This window comes from Hippoglossus stenolepis, chromosome 2 (assembly GCF_022539355.2).
Source record: "Hippoglossus stenolepis isolate QCI-W04-F060 chromosome 2, HSTE1.2, whole genome shotgun sequence".
Classification (NCBI taxonomy): domain Eukaryota; kingdom Metazoa; phylum Chordata; class Actinopteri; order Pleuronectiformes; family Pleuronectidae; genus Hippoglossus; species Hippoglossus stenolepis.
The window spans coordinates 20,107,324-20,125,606 of NC_061484.1; the positions used below are offsets into that span (position 1 = coordinate 20,107,324).

Here is an 18,283-nt window from a genome sequence, read left to right on the forward strand (position 1 = left end):
AGCTGATTGACCAACTGGGGGGGGGGGGCAGAGGAGATCCAACAGGCAGGGCCCGTATACGCATTATATTTTCAAGAGTGCTCTGCTCAAGTAGATGACAGAGACGTGAAGAGATTTAGAGCTATTGAGTTGTCAGAATATGAACCGTGTCACGGTGAGATCACAGGCCGCTGAAAGTCCACGACAGCTCATCAACGTGGGTTTAGTTTCTAGAATGCCTGAAATTCAATGCTTTAAAATGAAGTGGGATTCGTGTGTTAGATGTTTAAAAAGTCTTTGGTCTAAAGCAAACAACAAAAAAAGATAAACACAACCAAAGATTAGAGAAAAGCAAAAGAAAACAATTTGTTCTTTTCTGCTAAAAAAAATGGTTTATTGGATAAGGAAGATTACAAATCTGATCCCTCGATGGTAACCATCAACCATCTGATTATACTGGCGGACTGTTAAAAATGAATTACCACATGGAAAATATTAGTAACTTATGAGGAAAAAAAATAAACACATGATGAAAACATAACAAAACATGAAAACTGTTGAGAGAGAAGCTCAAAGCTCAGAGACTACGTGCACAACACAGTTAAAAAGAGAAGAAATTTAAATGTAGAGAGAATAAATACGAAAAAAAGAAGAACTGTTAGACATATTCTAAGAAGTTTAGGAGGGTTAGGGTTTCGTATCTCAATAAAATCATCTTTAATGCTGATCTGTGTTGCAGGCCATCTCTTGATCTGATGGACATGTTCAGTCTAGCAACAGGTGGGACAAAAAGCAGGTGGATGTGTGTGTGTCCTCATTCAAACAAGACAACATGTGAATTCACTTTCTGAAGACCAAGGCACTCAACTCTCACATCAAATACTCGTGTACACATTTGGAGCAATTTGCCTCTTCCACTCACAAACATACAGTACGAAGCAATCTGTGGTTCAGTCGTGAGTAATGCAAACTCTAGCAAGTGCAGCAACGGTTTGAATCCCGAATACGCAACATTCATTCGGCGCTGATCAACAGCGCTTTCCACACGGGCCAATACAAGTCTCCATCTGTAAAAATCTTCTTTAAAACAACATTTTTGCAACCGGTCAACAGAATAATACAGTCATAAAGTTAGTGAGAAACACAAACATCTACTATAACGACGTCGTTTTTGATTGGTTCGGTTAAATGAAGTACATAACAGTTAAAAACACAAACGTGATAAGACTAAAAACAACTGACTGACAGACAAAAGTGACAGACAGGAGCCGGAGCGTGGTGTTTGATAGAAGCTGAGTGGTCCGCACGTCGCTCGTTGTGAACATCAGTAGAAACCACTGTGTTCCCGTGTCGCTTCCTCACACACTCGACCTTTAAGCCTTCTCCAGTGACTTGTAGTACTCTTTCAACACGGCCCAGGCCTTTGGCGCCATGAAGCCATCTGGGGGATTCTCTCCCTCGCGAGCCATCTTCCGCATACGTGTACCTGAGATGAAATCATAGTCTTGGTGGCTGCAGTTGGAAGAAGCAGAGAAAAAAACAGAAAGAATTTTAGTTTTTGGTAGCAGACACGTTCCAATTAATACAAAAATAAGATGCTTATCGACAGAGCAGCGCACGGGAGCCAACAATAACTGCCTGCTGCTCTGGAATCGAGTGCATCGAGGCGTAGCGGCCGACCAGTTAGTATTTCTGCAAACCAAGAAACGAAGCTCTTAAAGCATCTCACATCCCACACAGTGAAAACAGACGTGAATACGGGAATGGGAATATTTATCTGACTAAGCTCTACATTTCATATTCTGACCATTTCTGGCAGCTGCTCTGCTCCCACATCATTCTGTGGCGAGAGAGATGCTGTGACGATCCAGTGAGCCAGCTCGGCTCGCCATCGCGACGGAGGTCGGTGCAGCTGACCCCACACACACACACACACACACACACACACACACACACACACACACACACACACACACACACACACACACACACACACACACACACACACACACACACACACACACCCACACACACACACACACACACACACTCTTCAAATTCACTGTGTGGGAGTAGATAATTAATTTTTATGTTTACCGTACTTTATACGTCACTCTGCTGCATAATCTTTTTTTTATCACGACCACATCTTAAATTTTTTAAAGGCTTCATTAAAGCCGTTTTCAGAGGTGTCCCAAGAATCTCCATCTCCACAGAATTGGGTTCGGACTTTCTCCTGAGTTTTCGTTTCACACATACAAAACGCAGCAGGAGATTCTCTGCTCAGACGTGTTCACAACAGAGACAAATCCTCCACAGGATTCAGGTGAGGGGGGAGTGCAGCAGGCAGAGGCAGGACATAACATTTATTTTCAATATTCAAAGAGACATTGTTTAACTTTTCTTCATGGACAGAGCTACAAACAACAATCAGTTTCCAAAAGACAAATAATGAATTCAGGACAACCTCTGGTGTCCTCTGCTTTCACGACTGCTCCTTTTGTAAAACATTGAGTGGATTGAAACAATGGACCCGGTGCTGTGAAGTGCAACACTGGCCGTCTCTATTAGACCTGTAACAGAAACTTTAGTGAAACATCTTTATTAACTGAAACATTGATTGCTTCCGTTCAGACCAGTTAAAAATGATTGAATGAATATAAGAAATTATTACTTGAGGCTGTCACACACTGCTGTCAAACCACTAAACCAAGTGTGTGTGCATGAAGGAAAACCTTCTTTCATCAGTCCAGACATTTTTTCACATATTTCAGACGTTCTGATGTCTGAGAGGAAGATAACTTCTCACCACACCTGGTGCAGACAAAGATATGAACGGCTTTGTTTGAAGTGAGCAGCCAAGGACCGTCTTCATCTCTAATCAGAGCTGAGCAGAGCGCTGGCACAAGATCATCACATCTTCACTTGCTTTGTCTATAAATTACTGTCAGGAATAATCACGACACTTCTGAGACATCTTGTTAACAGACACTCGCACTCCACGGAGCTCACATGTAGGGAGAATCAAAGTCCATCGCTGTGAAGTACAATTTCTAATTGTTATCACACGACACAGAGCACGTCTTGTGGCTTTGAAACAGTCCGAATCTGTGAAGAAGACCTCACATTTCACATGGCGTGATGTAAAAGGGCTGCAGGCAAATTCTTCCAAGAACATTTTTATACAGTGTCAAATTAGAAACAGCTTGCTGTGACCTCAGCCATTACACTTTAGGGAAAGACTTGAGAGGTATTGCTGGTGATTAGGCATAGCATGGATATTCCTCTTGAAATTCAGCAAAGTGCTGTCAGCGTGCATGAGAATGGAATCCCATAAATCTAACTGAGTGACGACTACAGACCATGGAAATCCAGCTATTCTCCTGCATTTGCATTAGATTTAGCCTTAGAATTACACCAAAGCCCAGGGTCAATGATATTCAGTACAAAACTGGAATTAGCTCCTCATGGTTGTTCGTCTCTGCCAAAGCAATCAAGTGGCAGTTTCCACATCTGTCCAGATTGAAGAAAATACATTTGGTGAAGATTGAAGGGATTTAACAAGAGGTGTTAAGTGTGTTGGCAACGTTATTTCATCACAGTGAAGTTGACCTCTGACCTTAAGATGACATCACTTCAGCCTTTTATCATATTAAACATTTTTGTGATTTCTTTTCATAATTAGGATAAGTATCCTGTAGTCGTGGCCAAAAACATGTGACAGAGGTCACAGCGACTTGGAGCTTTGACCACTGATTTATAATTAGTCTAAAGCTGCCTTCAGACATGCAGTGATATACAAACATTTTTCTGAAAGGTGCCTTGTGTGAGAATGCAAATGTCCGGGTCATTAACTCCAGACATTTTCTTGAGCTTTTCCTGCCAGTCCCTGAGTAAAGTGTCCATAAAATGTTAGAATGAGCGAGTGGGCGTGATTTTAACACGCAACAGTCATTGAAACTGGAAGAATACAAATATCATGGGATGAAAAAGAGGATCCATACACATAGAAGTTGACGGCAAAGATGACAACTTGTAAAGATAATAAGGTTCAAGAGCTTTTGGTGGGACTGGTGTTGGTGTCACTGTGTGCTTTCCACAGTGGAATTTAAAAACACCATGTCCTGCCTCCTGCCTGCTCTATCCAGACGTTACCCCTCACCCAAATGTCCTGGACATTTTTCTGTTGATGTGAACACGTCTGACCTGCAAAATCTCCTGCTATTCTAAAATAACAACCATTTTTAAAAGCACTGTTAACTCTTTCCACAGAAGCACTTCATGTCAACAATGAATGATCAACAATTCAGTTTGGATTTAACATTATAAACATGCATCATGGAAAACTGAGCAGGTCTGGTGATTAGTTTGGTCGTATTTACTTTGAACATTCCTACACAGCTACAATTACACAACCTGATGGCGGAGAGAGAATGAGATTGCATGATTTTTGTTAGTCATCATGTGCTGTGTTGCTGTGTACGTATACAAACTTTAATTAATAGCAGATCTCTGTAATTTTTTGAGCAACATCAAAGCTAAACCTAATCCGAAAAACCTTTTAACTGTGTAAGAAAGAAAAACAGCGTGTTATTCTTGGCCTGATGTTTTGCTTTGGACAACAGAGCAAGAAGAAAGGAAATTATAGGGGAAAAAAAGCAAGACAGGCCTAATAAATTTAGAGAGTGTAATTTCTGTTTAGGCTGCTGGTTCTAATTGGCATTCATGTGAGGTATTACTCTGGATTAAATCGAGAAATAAGATATTCAATTTAGAGTGAGCGAAGTCTGCTGCTTTAGACTCAAACTATTTCTGTTTTCCACTACCCTGATACTTAAAGACTGTGAGAAACAAGATGAGAAACAAGATGAGAACTGACAGCTGAAAATTATAACATGAACAAGTACTTACTTCTCAGGGTCATAAAAATCCATCGCTCTTTTGACCTTGTTGTAAGCAGCAACCTTGAAGGGGACGATCTCCAGGGTGATGAGGCCGGGAGCCATGGTGAGGACCTTGGCCCCGTGAGAGGGTTCGTACAGGTCCTTCCCCGTGTCAGGGTGGGGCATCCCTGCAGGGTCACGGCCAACGATGTAGAAATTGGCACCGGCTACCATTCGAGATCTGCAGTGCCACTGAACCTGTGGACGAGGAGACAAAGAGACTGAAGAAACATGGAGAAGACTTGACTGGAAGACATATGCCTCTCTGTATGTCGGCCCTGTGACACGTTGGCGACCTGTCCAGGATGTACCTTACTTCTCGGCCAATGTCAGCTGGGACTGGCTCCTAGTCCTGCATCCCTCAAAAGGATAAGCTGTATACATAATGTATTTTTTGTTTTGTTTGTGCTCAGCCTCCACTCTTATCTTATTTGCACAATACATCAGGGGTGTTACAGGCCTTTAATAGTTTACAGATTAGGTCCTTATGTAGAGCTCTGGGGAATCATGCTCCTGTTAGTCTGCCATGCAAGTCTCCAAGCAAGATGTTTTCTGTTTGATGATCATCTTGCTCTTTGTGCTGTAGTTTATTTAATAGAGTTACGTTATATTTTTGTAGTAAAGGCTGTGAATATAAAAGTAACTGGAACCTGCTTTGCCGTGGCTACCTGACTGGAGATGCTACAATATCTCACTTAAACAATAAAGTACAACGACATTTTTCTTTTTGACAGAACTATACCTCCACAAGTTCAGCCAGCCAGTCTCCAACAATTATTCCCAATAGGAATTAGCATTCACCATAAACACAGAGGTTCCCTTTCTGTTTCTCATTATGAATAATTGCTAAAACACATTATGTCTTGATAATTACTAAGACTGCTGCCATTAGGATAATGTTCTGCCCTGTAGTTTGTATATTTCAGGATGTAGGGGTTTTAGATTAGGTTTAGATTACAAAATGAGATTTCAGTTTAGGGTGGAAGATGTAGACTATAGAACAATCTGACTAATAATGAAAGTTAAGTGGAAGTAGAAAGCATGTTTTTCTGTTTGAGTAACAGGTAGAGCCAGGGTTAATGTTGTTTTGAAGAGTTGACAAGGTCAGAACAAGGACACTAGACTCAGTCTGGCTCTCTAGTGTTCCCGTTCAGAATTACAACATAAATAAATTCACTGCCTGACATCCACCAGCCTCCAATCTGCTCTCAATCATTTTCTCCATAGTTTTTCCCATTATCATAAGTGAATGATTAAAAGATACACAGATACACTCAGCCACACAGGGAGGTTTGTGTATGGCAGGGAAACTCTAAACAGAGCTCCCAGAGACAATTTTAAATCCCCTTTCCTGCCATTTATCACAGTCAAAACTGTGCAGACAAGTATGTGACATGTCTCTTCTTCAAGTCTTTAGTTATTACATGGTGCTGCAGTCATTCTCTTGTTCCCTGTCAAGTTTGAGGAAAGTGTAACTTTCTTTCTTTTTTTTGAAGAAACCACAAACGTGCAACTGAAAATACATTATTGCTGATGATCTTACCTCAGTTGGCCCGGCATACATCATGGGTGAAGGAAAGATGGCAACGATGGTGGAGTCTGGATTCAGGACGCCCTCCTCCAGCACGGCAGCATGCTGCTTCATTCGCCAAGGCAGCGGCACATCGTCGTCCTTAGTCCACCCTCCCAGTGGATGGAGCAGCAGCACGGGTCGGCGGTAGCCTCGCTCAATGAGACGCTTATGTGTGTCCTGCATCAGAAGAGCGTGGCCATTGTGGACCGGGTTGCGGAGCTGGAAGGCAAATACAGCATCTGAAAAAAGAGAAAGGAGAAGAAGGGGTTGGTTATATTCAGATGAAACATCTGTATCTGTACAAGAAAAACAGAGGGCCACAAGTGCCCAGCCACTGAAACCACACACAGCATGTGTTCTTATTGGTGAAGATCTGAATCACACCAGACCTCTCCTCGACTGTGACCTCACTACCCTGACTCTCACAGAAAAGAGTGGACTACCCACAGTTCCCTTCTCCTTTTAAAGAAAAAAAGATTTCAGTTTATAAATACTCCTACTGTTTAAATACTCTAAATACTTTCTAAATATCCTTAGTTGAACATCTCAACACTGTTTTTAAACAGTTCTGACAACAATCCAACACGACCAATACAACTTGGCCTGTACCTGCATTCATTTCTTTAAACTTCTGTTTGAGCTCAGTGGGTGTCAGCCGGTATTTGTCGAGTCCGTCGTTCCAGTAGATCTTGTCCAGAACCTGCAGGTCTCCGCCGACCAGCCAGTCCCCGCCCTCCATCACCATCTGAAACAGGAGCCACGGCGATCATGGCAGTGAACGCAACTCAAACATAATCCAGACTTAAGACACTGTGATCCATTAAAACTTCACTGTGCTGGAAGCAGACCAGCATGAATTCTAATAAAAGTCCTGAGTTATTACCCAGTTGCAACAGGGGACAGCATAAATCAAAGTCCTGATGTGTCGTTTAAACAGCCCAAAAAACGGCACCCTCTTCTGCATTTGACCACATCTACTACCTTGATTTCAATAACAGAGCAGAGGCAAAGTCAGATTGTGTTCCACAATAAAACCTGGTGATGAGCTCATGACCACACTGAAGAGAATTTTTTTCCCTCCTCACAAGATTTAATCCAACAATGTCACCAAAGTGCTCAGGACCCAGGCAAAGGCTGCTATTGTTTCAGGCTGCATCTCTCGCCTGCCTCCTGGGGCATTTATAGGACTGTAGCTAGAGTTACTGAGCACACGGGCCTGTGGGATGTTAATGTTATACAAAGTGACAATTCTCCACCGGCCCAGCAATAAAATAAGCACTGCTGTAGCACGGAGACGGTGAGAACCGAAAACAACGGCCATAAATGAAACTTGAAGTGTGTAGGCTCTGCAAATAGCAGATTTGGAAGTTGATGAAAAGGAAAAAAAAATCCATTCATATCACTTATTTCAATGACATATAATTAATCATGTTTAAAAAAAAATATTTCAAAAACTCTTTGATATCCTTATTTCACAAACATATTGTTTTCAGTTTGATCTGGCAAAATGATCAGAAACATCAGAGAGCATTCAGCAGTGATGTGGTCAATGACTACTTGGCTCCACTGTGAGAAGTTTGCAGGATTATGTTGTGATTTGTTTTCCACACTTCAATGAATCCGACCTGTCGGCTGCTGGCCGGAGACGGTAGTCGTGTAAAATGCTTAACAGCCTTTTTCTTTAGGAGAAATCAACAGCATTGATGGGTTGCAATTTATTTTTTTTCCAACAGAAGTGAATGGAAAATATAATGTCTGCGCAGATAAATCCAACAGAGCAGGCCTTACACGTACACATGTGCTCTGTTTAACTCTTTAATGTGCCCTGTAGCTTTACATGTGAAAGGGCCAAAGCCAAATAAACAGCCACTACACCATAGTTTCCGCAGACAGGGGCTCCCTGTCTGACTGACAGACAGGCAAACAGGAAAACGTGGATTAACTACATGTAATATGGAGCAGGTCGTTTCTGACTGGAAAAAGACGGGATGGGGGGAAAAAAGCAAGAAAAAGTTGCAGCTACCAGCTCGGAGGTGTGTTGACAGACTGGCTCCGGCTTGGAGAGTTAAACATACACTTAGGTATACATACACACACTCTGTTAATGAGTGACACCTTAATCACAGAAAGCTGAACACACATATCCGGCAGTGACAGGTTAGAGTGGAGTACTCGGCATGTGTTAAAAACCAATGCTGAGGCATAAGGTGTTGACACTGGAGTCATGGTTCCAGCTTATGAAGCTGGCAGCTTCTTATAACATATCTTAGAAAACACATTACCAAGCCAAATGGGATCATAACCAAGATGAAAGAAGAAATTTAGATTTTTTGCAAACATTTTAAATGACGTCTGTGCTGAAATATTGATACAGCTGTCAATCCAGCATTTTTAGCAGCAAAGCAGCTTTAAAATTAGCCACTGAGGTTTTCAGTAAGTCTGACCTCAGGGAGTGAAATCACCAGATGCCACGGAGTTTACTGTTAGTTTTGGCTTGTATCTTTGCAAATAACCAGGTGGCTGACAGACTGCACTAATCCTGAAAACAATGGGAATTAGAGTTCTTAATCTGACAACCATCTCTCTCACGAACACCAGACTGTTCTGTTCTTCTCCAGCTACAAGCCAATGCAACTTTCTACAGGGTCTGCATGACTGTTCCACGACGTCATCTTGCCACTGAGTCTACCTGAGCGCCACGGCATTCGATAGGAGACAGATGGAAACACTTCCTGTGTATATTTAAAGAAGGGTTGGGAGAGTGGAAAGGTAGAAGCTGGCAGGGCTTCCTCAGCCTGTTCAGCTGAGCAGCATAATCACAAACGCATTAGGTGGAGGCTGAGCGAGAGACGCAGCATCCAAATATAACACCTGCAAAATGAGGGTGGACCAAAAAGATCAAGTGATTACACTGGGCGTCCTGACAGACTGTGAGAAAGGCTCCACTCCTCAACCTAGTCAGTCTTTCCATAAGCACTGTGAAAAAGACAGTTTGGATCTGTGTTCCATCAATGCACAATCCAGGGAAGCAGGTTTCTTTCACATGCACAGTGTTTATCACACAGAACACTGAGACACGCCGTCTGGAACTCTGCAGATGCTGTTCAGTGCTTTCTTTTGGGGATTTTCTCTATCACTTCCAACATATTTACCGGTGCTGTAAATTCAGCTTTCATAGAGCAAAACTAATCCTGAATATGTCACATCAATTTACCTTGATGTAGGGGTGGTCCTTGCAAGTGGTGCCCCACTGTCGAGCACAGCGCTCTTCTTTGCGGTGTTCATAAAACTCGGGGTTGCGAAGGATGGCAACTCGCCTGCCTCCATAGACCAGGGCCATGGCCGTCACGCCATCCAAACGCTCTTTATCTGCGGTAGCCACTGGCAGCACCACAGGCACTGACAGGTTGATGACGCCACCTGGGACAAGGAAATAAACATTTTATGAGAAGAAAAAAGGCACATTTATGCAGAAAAAAACCCCCATCAGTCCAAAACTATAAGATATTCAGTTTATTATCACATATTGGAAAAGAAAAGCAGCAAATCCTCACATTTAAGAAGCTTGTTGCTTGAAAAGTACTTCAAACAATCAACTGCTATCACATTTTCTGTCAATTCACTTCTGAAACATGAAGGTGTGATGCTGATTATTTGGTGAGCTTAGTTATCTAAATATTATCTAAATATTCTTAATTATCGAAATGATCCAATATATCTAAACCAACAAACACACAAACGGACAGGGGTGACAACATCAACTCTGTGAGGGATGTAACAATGCACAACATGAAAATGCCTTCTTTTAGACCTAAAGGGTATAAACAATGTGTTTTAATGAGAAACACAACTTTACAAGCGCTTAAAAGAAAACTCCATGAGACATATTTAATATCAGATAATGATCCAAGAACCACCACGAAGAGGGACCCTGTTGCAAAGCTCTGAGATTCTGAGAACAGGCATTCAACAAAGAGCAACCGAAAACGCTCAAAGGTTCAGTATATGCAACCAAACAGCTCAGACATTCTAGTAAAGTCCCTATGCTGCTGCCCTTAAGGCTAAATGTGGAATATACAGCTAAACCACAGGCTACAGTGAGTCGTCAAGGCTGCAATTTAAGAAGCTCGAGGAGAAAAATCCTCTCTTCAGCTGAGCTACAGCTTGACCCTCTCTCATTTTCTGACTTCTCTGTATGGTGAGTGCTCTGGTGGCCGGTTCATGTTGTGTTCCAGGTTGATGAAAACTTTGGGAACGACACGCTTTTCACATCACATCAGACCGAGTAATGTGAAGACAGGGGAGGACTATGACTGCTCTTGCTACCCCCACCTCCACCCTGGACCCTCTCCTGGTCCCCTCTGTCACGATGAGCTTACAGCTGGTTTTAATAACACACACAGACGCACACATACACACAGACACGAAGGCCAATTGTCCGAGCGAAGGAGACATAAGCTTGACTTTGGTTGTGTTTATTTTTGCAGACCATTTGATTAGTCAAACATGCCGTTTTCTGCTTCCCAACCAGTTTTAGTGTTATAGTGTAGGCAATCAATCCTTTCACCACGATATCATTCTTTCACCGTTGGATCCCTGGAAGGAAGTGAAAATGGACAAATGGTGGCGTCTGGTGTCAATCAATACAGAGGCCTCTTCCTCTGCGTCCTTCTCATCCAGGACAAACAGAAACAGTATATATTTCTGCCTCAGTGCAGCAAGTTCAGTTTATGTGATATGAATATTTCTGGGGAAATAAACCTAGATCAAATATGATTTCATGCCAAGTTGTTAGAATTTGATGTTTTTTTTTTTTTATCCTTCATTGAGGACAGAGGTTGTATTCCTGTCCTTCCCATTTATTTTTATATATTTTTCATTTTACAATGCGTTTGTAACTAAATATTTGGCAACACAACACAAAAGTGAGATTTGTGTGGTCTTGTGGGCAGTAAAAGTCAATAAACTTTCTCTAGGAATTTTACATTACAACAGGAGACTCTATAACTGATATATTTGTTTACTAAAAAGTGCCAAAAAAGAGGAGGCATTGTTGATGCCTCGGTGCAAACAGAACCACTCCTTCATCAACACGACACACAACATAATCATTCAACTTCATTCCAGATTAGGGCTGTGCAGTATGACTAAAACCTTCCATCCTGATAGAACTATGATACCTTTCATTATTTATACTTTTTCTCTACGGAAAATGTCTTTGTTCAGCTGTTACCTTCCTCCATCTTTGCGATTTTCTTCTGGCAGAAGCCTCTTGCATAAGGTCTGGGGTTTGTTTTGTGCACTCAATTGTGCTTTTGTGTTACTCGTCTGCAGACTCTATTCTGTGTTTGACCTGATTCTTGCATAGGTGGTAAAAGAAGTTAGTGTTGTTTGAGTCTGTTGTGGCAACTGGTCTGAAGTATAATTTGAAAAAGTAAGGTTTTCTGGTCTATGTCAGACTCTTCATAACCAAACCACATCCACGCGACAGAAGTGACCCCTCTATTTGGTGCGAGCTCCTTGTCTGTTTGCTAGTCGGAGTTTCTGTTCAGAATTATCCCGCTCTGTGACACATTTACTCTCCTCTATATTTGTTTGTGTTGCTGTCATGCAAACTTCCTGCGTGCATCCGCGTGTCGTGTGGAGGAACACAAACAATACAAAATATTACCATAAAGACTGGTTTTGAGGCGAAAAGAGCATAAACATCACTATTCCTTATTATATGAATGGGTCATACGGCCACCTAAACTGAGTACTAAATGGAGATGGACTATTATTATTTATTTAGCACTTTTCACCTCTTATTGATCCTTACAAGCCACATTTACCAAGTCACACACGTCAGGGGCAATTTCAGGCTCAGTATCTTGTCAGCATGTGGACAGGAGGAGCCGGGGATTTGGACCAACGACCCTCTGGTTAGTGGATGACTCGCTCTACCTCTTGAGCCACAGCCTCCCACTACATCACTGCTATATAACGACATGTCAGCCACAAGAAAGGCCTCTCATTACATACAACAGAGCAAAAACATGCATTGCAGCTTGCAGACACATGCGAGGAGTATTTGTTTGTCTAATTTAGCGCTCCATTTAAATCAATAAATTAATTTGAATTTAGTAAAAAATGTTAGAAGGAAGAACACAGCTACAGCTGACAAATTTAAAACATTCCAGGAAATGGCAAATTGTAGACACCTAAGAATGAACCCTCTGTCTGATAGGTAAGCTAAGGACAGGATGCTTCATTTCTGCTATATTTAGTAGACAAAAGAATGACAGTTGTACTAGAATGCGTTTAACAATATTAGCATTGATCTATTGCCCTGAAAGAGTCTCGGCATTCATGTTCCAATAGAAAGCCCTCTGTGTCTTCTGAAGTAAGTGTTAAGGTTTTCTTTTTCCTAAAAAAAAAAACATAAATGACATCTTACCATCCAGCAGACAGTCAAAATGGAGACACTGTAAGAATTCTCTCTCCCTCATAAAACCGTTCAGAGGAGTGGCCCAGCCTTCAGCCAGCACCTGCACCCACTGCATGTCCAGCTGTGGATCATACACAGTAGGTCATATATGGAGGTTTAACTTAACATCCTGTATATGCATTTTACTTTTTTTTTTTTTTTAAAAAACATCATAAATTATAATTGCCTTTTACTCATTTTTGCTAAAAAGATATACCAAAATAATATTCAACATTTTAAAGGCACCTTGCTGATCTGCACAGCAGGCAGAGTCTCTGCATCAGCCTTAGCCAGGTCCAGTTTGTTCTCCTGAACGTACAGCTCCTTCACTTCATAAGATGCATCGACAGGAACTATGTCCTGCAGAGTCAAAAGAATGTGAAGTTAATCATCCGGTGTCATTAGAAAACACCTTGCACAGTAAGTGTTGGTGGGAGTTTTTCTCTTTCATTAAGAAATATTGATAATGTGATAACACAGTAGACACAGCGACATTAACATCCAAACAATTATGAGGCTTTGCTGCCCCTTTGTGGCCAATGAAGGGATTACAGCACAGTGTGTGTATCGAGTCAAATGTACTCTAAAGGGGTCATAGCCAACATTAAAACCACAACAGCTGATTCTGACCACATGTTTTAAACCTGTCTAAGCAGGACAGAGAGAGGCCTCACCCTCTCCTGAAGCAGGTCAATCAGCTGTTGAATGCACTCGTTCACACTGCAGGAGTCGGTCTTCAGCACCAGCTCTGGAGCCTCTGGTTTCTCGTACTCTGAGTCAATTCCAGTGAAACCTGATGAAGCAGAGACGGGAAACAATGCACGGTGTGAGTTCCACTTTCTAAAATGTTCAACTCTTAAACGACATGAAAAGTCTATCTAACCTTTATTTTTTGTTTATAGTATAGTTGTTTATATATTATTTATCAAAACACTAAGACAACAGCACTTGTAGACCAAATATTTTTTCTATTGAAATGTATACTACTTAAACCACATTCTAGAGTCTGGAATTACTACGGTGGGAGTTTTAAATATAAAAAGTAATTAATTAGTTATAATAAATCAAAATTCTTTGGGATTTAAAGTGAAATTGCAAATTCAATTATATGACTGTTCTTTGATGCAAGACATTAATGATGGTTTTAAAATCACATTCACACATTTATTTTAAAAACCCTACATTTATGAACTGAACACAGCTCATAACGCCACCTAGTGTTTCATTCGGTCATGGACCTTTCAGAGCCAATTCTTACACAGGGTCAATTGTTTGTCATGACATTTATATATGTATGAAAAGATTAACACCCTCTAATCGAAGGCGGTCGTAAGTAAGAGAAGCTTCAAAGAGCAGGTCAACCCTGAATTTCTTCTCATTCCCAAAAGGAATATTTGACAAAGACCATTCTGCTCAAAACAAATGACACAAAATTCAGCGAAACAAAAGACAATGTGTTACACAGCACAGTGTGACAAGAAGCACTTTTAACACCTCTAACAGTGATGCATCAATTTTATTGTCACTATCATTCTTTGAGTTTCCTCTTTTCTGCCTTCGTGACACATTTCACAACAAAATATGATTTTGAGCTGTTCCTTATAGTCTCAAAGTTCTATGTGACAGATGACCCCAGTATGAACCCCAGTCTTGGCTCTACTGCTGCACTTCACATAAAGACCATCGGACCATACTCCACCTCTTATTTCGCCCGCTCTAGCTCTCTTGTACAGTCCCTTCACGTCCCTCTGCTCACAGACGTCCAGTGGAGCGTCCACAAACGCCTCAAAGAAAGGCAGCCCTGCAGCCTCATGGATCTTCCTCGCATTGACGCGATCCTGAACAGACAAAAAACATAAATTCAATGTCATACACAGAGGATTTCTGCCTAAGAGAAGTTAGTGGAAGACAGTATGTTTTGTATGTTAAATTATTAAGGTTGATCAGGTTTAGTTTCACAGAAAATTTGTGTTCTACTATGAGATGATAAATTCACTGCTGTGTACATTAAATTAGGTCGTAATGCAGCAGACACAGCTCAGAACTGGCTTTCAGTGAGAAATGAAAACAATGATGGACAATGACATGATCAGTAATCTCATCAATAACAGTCCAAGATCTACAAAGTGTTCCACAAATAGATGTATAATTTATAGTGTAGTAAAGCATAAGCCTGCTGATCGCCTCTCAGCCTAAAACCAAACTGTTCTCAGAGGGCCAGACTAAATATAGTTTAACAAAGACTGTGCAACGGCCACGAGAGATAAACGAATACAGTATCAGTGAGGCCCGGCCACATTAATCCCTATCATCATCATCTACTTCTCTCACTTAATCGCTGATGTTTTCATTGGTGACTCACTCACCCTGTTGTAGGGAGAGATGAAGCTGGCAATGCAGACCAGCCCAGCATCAGCAAAAAGCCGGGCCACCTCAGCAATGCGTCGAATGTTCTCTTCCCGGTCCTCTGGGCTGAAACCCAGGTTCTTGTTCAGCCCTTGACGGATGTTGTCCCCGTCAAGGCTGTAGCAGGGAATGCCGTGACACACCAGGTACTCCTCCAGAGCCATGCTCACTGTGGTCTTCCCGGCACCAGACAAACCTGTATATGGAGAGAAAAACAGGATTGTGGAACTATAAAATTACCTAATAGGTATTTTTTAAGAACACTTTAGTGACATTTCGTAACCTACCAGTCAACCAAACAGTGCATCCTCTGAACCCTCCTCTTGTTCCCACAACCTGCCCGCGCTTGTTTCGGCTCACATGATGAGCTTGATAGGTGACATTAGTTGCACGTTGCATTCCCTGAAAAGGAAAAAGATTGACTGTCAACTCAGGAGGCACACAACGCAAAACAGACATATATTAAAAACTCTAAATTAAAAGATTGGAGGTTGTCATGGATGGATTGAGCCTTACAAACTTAAACACTATAATTTTTTTATTATAAGAGAGCTTACATGTATAGTTGCAAAAATCAATAGTCTCTCAACTAATTGCTGAATGTCAGAGAAGAGTGAAACTTCACCATTATAATTTACCACAACTAAAGCTGAGTACTCAGGTAATTTGTTTTATCAAGTAAACAGTAATTCAGAGCCTTTTACATGTTCTGGTTCTTTGTCCAATATGACAAGAACAGGCTTTAACAGTAATATTTGACACTGGTGGTGTTTTATCCTTTTAAAATTATAGATATTATCAAAAACATTGACTAGTTGGGTGGACTTGACTTGTTGTTGTTTCAGCTTTATATGTTTGTGCATTTGTTTTAGAGTATATCAAATCATCACTTGAATATGAATTAGTGTTTAAGGCGATAGGTTACCAGGCTAAAAGGGAAAGAAACTGCAGTGTGCTGTGCTGACACTGATGGATATAGCACAATCCAAGCAAAAAAAACTACTGACTACTGTAAAGCCCCACTATCTGGTTGACAACTAAAACGTTGTAAAACCAGCAACAGCTGTTTCTGAACTCTGCAGCCTGATTTATGACCAGGACAAGGAGGAGACCACATCACTCCTGTAATTAAGTCCTCACAATCGCTGCCTGTCAGTGATCATGTTAATTTCAAGATTCCTTTACTGGTTTTTAAGGCAGTTCACACGTCGCTCACACTGCATGAACCAGCTCGGCTCCTCAGCACAAGATTTTAGTTCATCTATGTTTGAACTTTTATTCATCATCTGATCTACAACAATCGTATTAATTGTCATTACAACAACCAGTCAGAAGGAGCTTAAATATGACGGTTACACAACTGTTCCTGGTCTCCCATCTCTTCTCCACACACCTCCATTCTCTCTTGTCTTTTTCACCACCTCCATTGAGTCTGGTTCCAGAGGTTTCCTCATTAAAAGGCGAGTTTTATCTCCCCACAGTCTGCTCGCTGAGGTCATGATTAGGTTTCCCGATAATCGTGTGAGGTCCCTACATTACTGTGTTAAGTGCCCTGAAATAAAGTGGGTTTTGTTTGATTTTCAGATTCATAGTCAGACAACATTATTGATCCCAAGGGGGGGAATTCATGTGCAGCCTCCCCCGTTCACAATCACACAAACAACAACCAGTGTAAGTTTCAGTGAAAGACATGAAGATAAATATTAGGGGGGTAAAATAAATAGCATTAAAAGACAATAATTAGATAATAAATAGAGTTACAAGTGTTATCATGTAAACTGTCATAAAAGATGTCGTAAGTGGAATTGAATTGAATTAAACCTGCCCATCAATATTAGTATTGTGTGTTTTTATCCCAGTTATTAACTTGTATTACACTTTTAAATCGTTTTAACTATTATAGCTTATAAAATCTATCTCGTTGTCAGCCTGTTTATTTTATGTTTTGTCCATTTCTGGCTCACCAGTCACTTGTTAAGCACTTTGAACTGCACTAATCTCAATGAACGGTGCTTAAACAAATACGGTTTGCTTGATTAAAAAAAGATTACAAGAGTAATTATTTGACAGTAAACCAGTTAAAGCCTTTAAGATGTGACTGGGGGGGGGTTATTACAGCTGTATTGAGCAGTAGATGCCTGTACACGAAGCCGCTGACTGTTAGCATCGCGCAGCTAGCTTCACTGTGCGCCGCTGGAACGTTACGTGCTAACAGTTAGCTAGCCGTGTGCCCGGTCGGTCCGTTAGCTCAGAGCCGGTTCACGGCAGAGAGCAGCCGCGGTGAACCGGCGAGTTTGACCGAACTACACCCCCGGTGAAAAACACGGAACTCACCCAGCCCTCAGAGGCGTTGTTCAGCTTCGGCTTCTTGTTGGTGTTACCGTACGTGTCCATGTTCCGGCGGCAGTTGGCGGCTAATGTGAGCGGCTCGCGGTCTCTAACGCACACCTCCGCACAAAGCGCAGTTTGCTGGTACCCGTGTGTGTTCAGGAGTTTGTGTATCTGTTATTTGAGTTGTCTCCGGTGGATGGAGGAGCCCGGAGCGGCGGAGCCTGGCACGACGACCGGGAAGAGCTTCTCCCAGCGGCCACGTCACCGGCGACGGAGTGACGCGTTTCCTCCGCGTGACGAGGGGTCGCGTTTCTGCAGGAAACACACAAACTGATCTGGTGACGGTTCTGTTTGGTTCAGTCACACGTGCTGATCTGGTGTCAGTTCGGTTTATTGTTTTCTGTTATCTGTTTTATTGCATTGCTGAGTATGATCTGGTTTTGCATTGATTTACCAAATTATTATTATTGCTATTATTACTGACATGGGTACAAATATTTGAAATAAATTAAAAATAATGCAAAAGACTAAATGCCCAAAAACATATGAACAGCATTTTGAAGTTTTTTTTACTTGGGACAATAA

The 18,283-nt window shown here is 41.5% G+C and overlaps 1 protein-coding gene across 1 annotated transcript; it reads right to left on the minus strand.

Annotated features, from left to right (window-relative positions):
- Positions 1 to 348: 348 nt before the first annotated feature.
- papss1 (3'-phosphoadenosine 5'-phosphosulfate synthase 1) lies at positions 349 to 17,994 on the minus strand. The gene is made up of 12 exons (XM_035177810.2): positions 17,702 to 17,994; positions 15,655 to 15,769; positions 15,328 to 15,563; positions 14,661 to 14,799; positions 13,636 to 13,754; positions 13,208 to 13,321; positions 12,932 to 13,043; positions 9,710 to 9,915; positions 7,105 to 7,240; positions 6,466 to 6,734; positions 4,891 to 5,120; positions 349 to 1,491 (listed from the first exon to the last, which is right to left on the minus strand). The coding sequence occupies exons 1-12, from the start codon at positions 17,759 to 17,761 to the stop codon at positions 1,353 to 1,355; spliced, it is 1,875 nt and encodes a 624-aa protein (XP_035033701.1). The 5' UTR covers positions 17,762 to 17,994; the 3' UTR covers positions 349 to 1,352.
- Between the last annotated feature and the right edge of the window lie 289 nt (positions 17,995 to 18,283).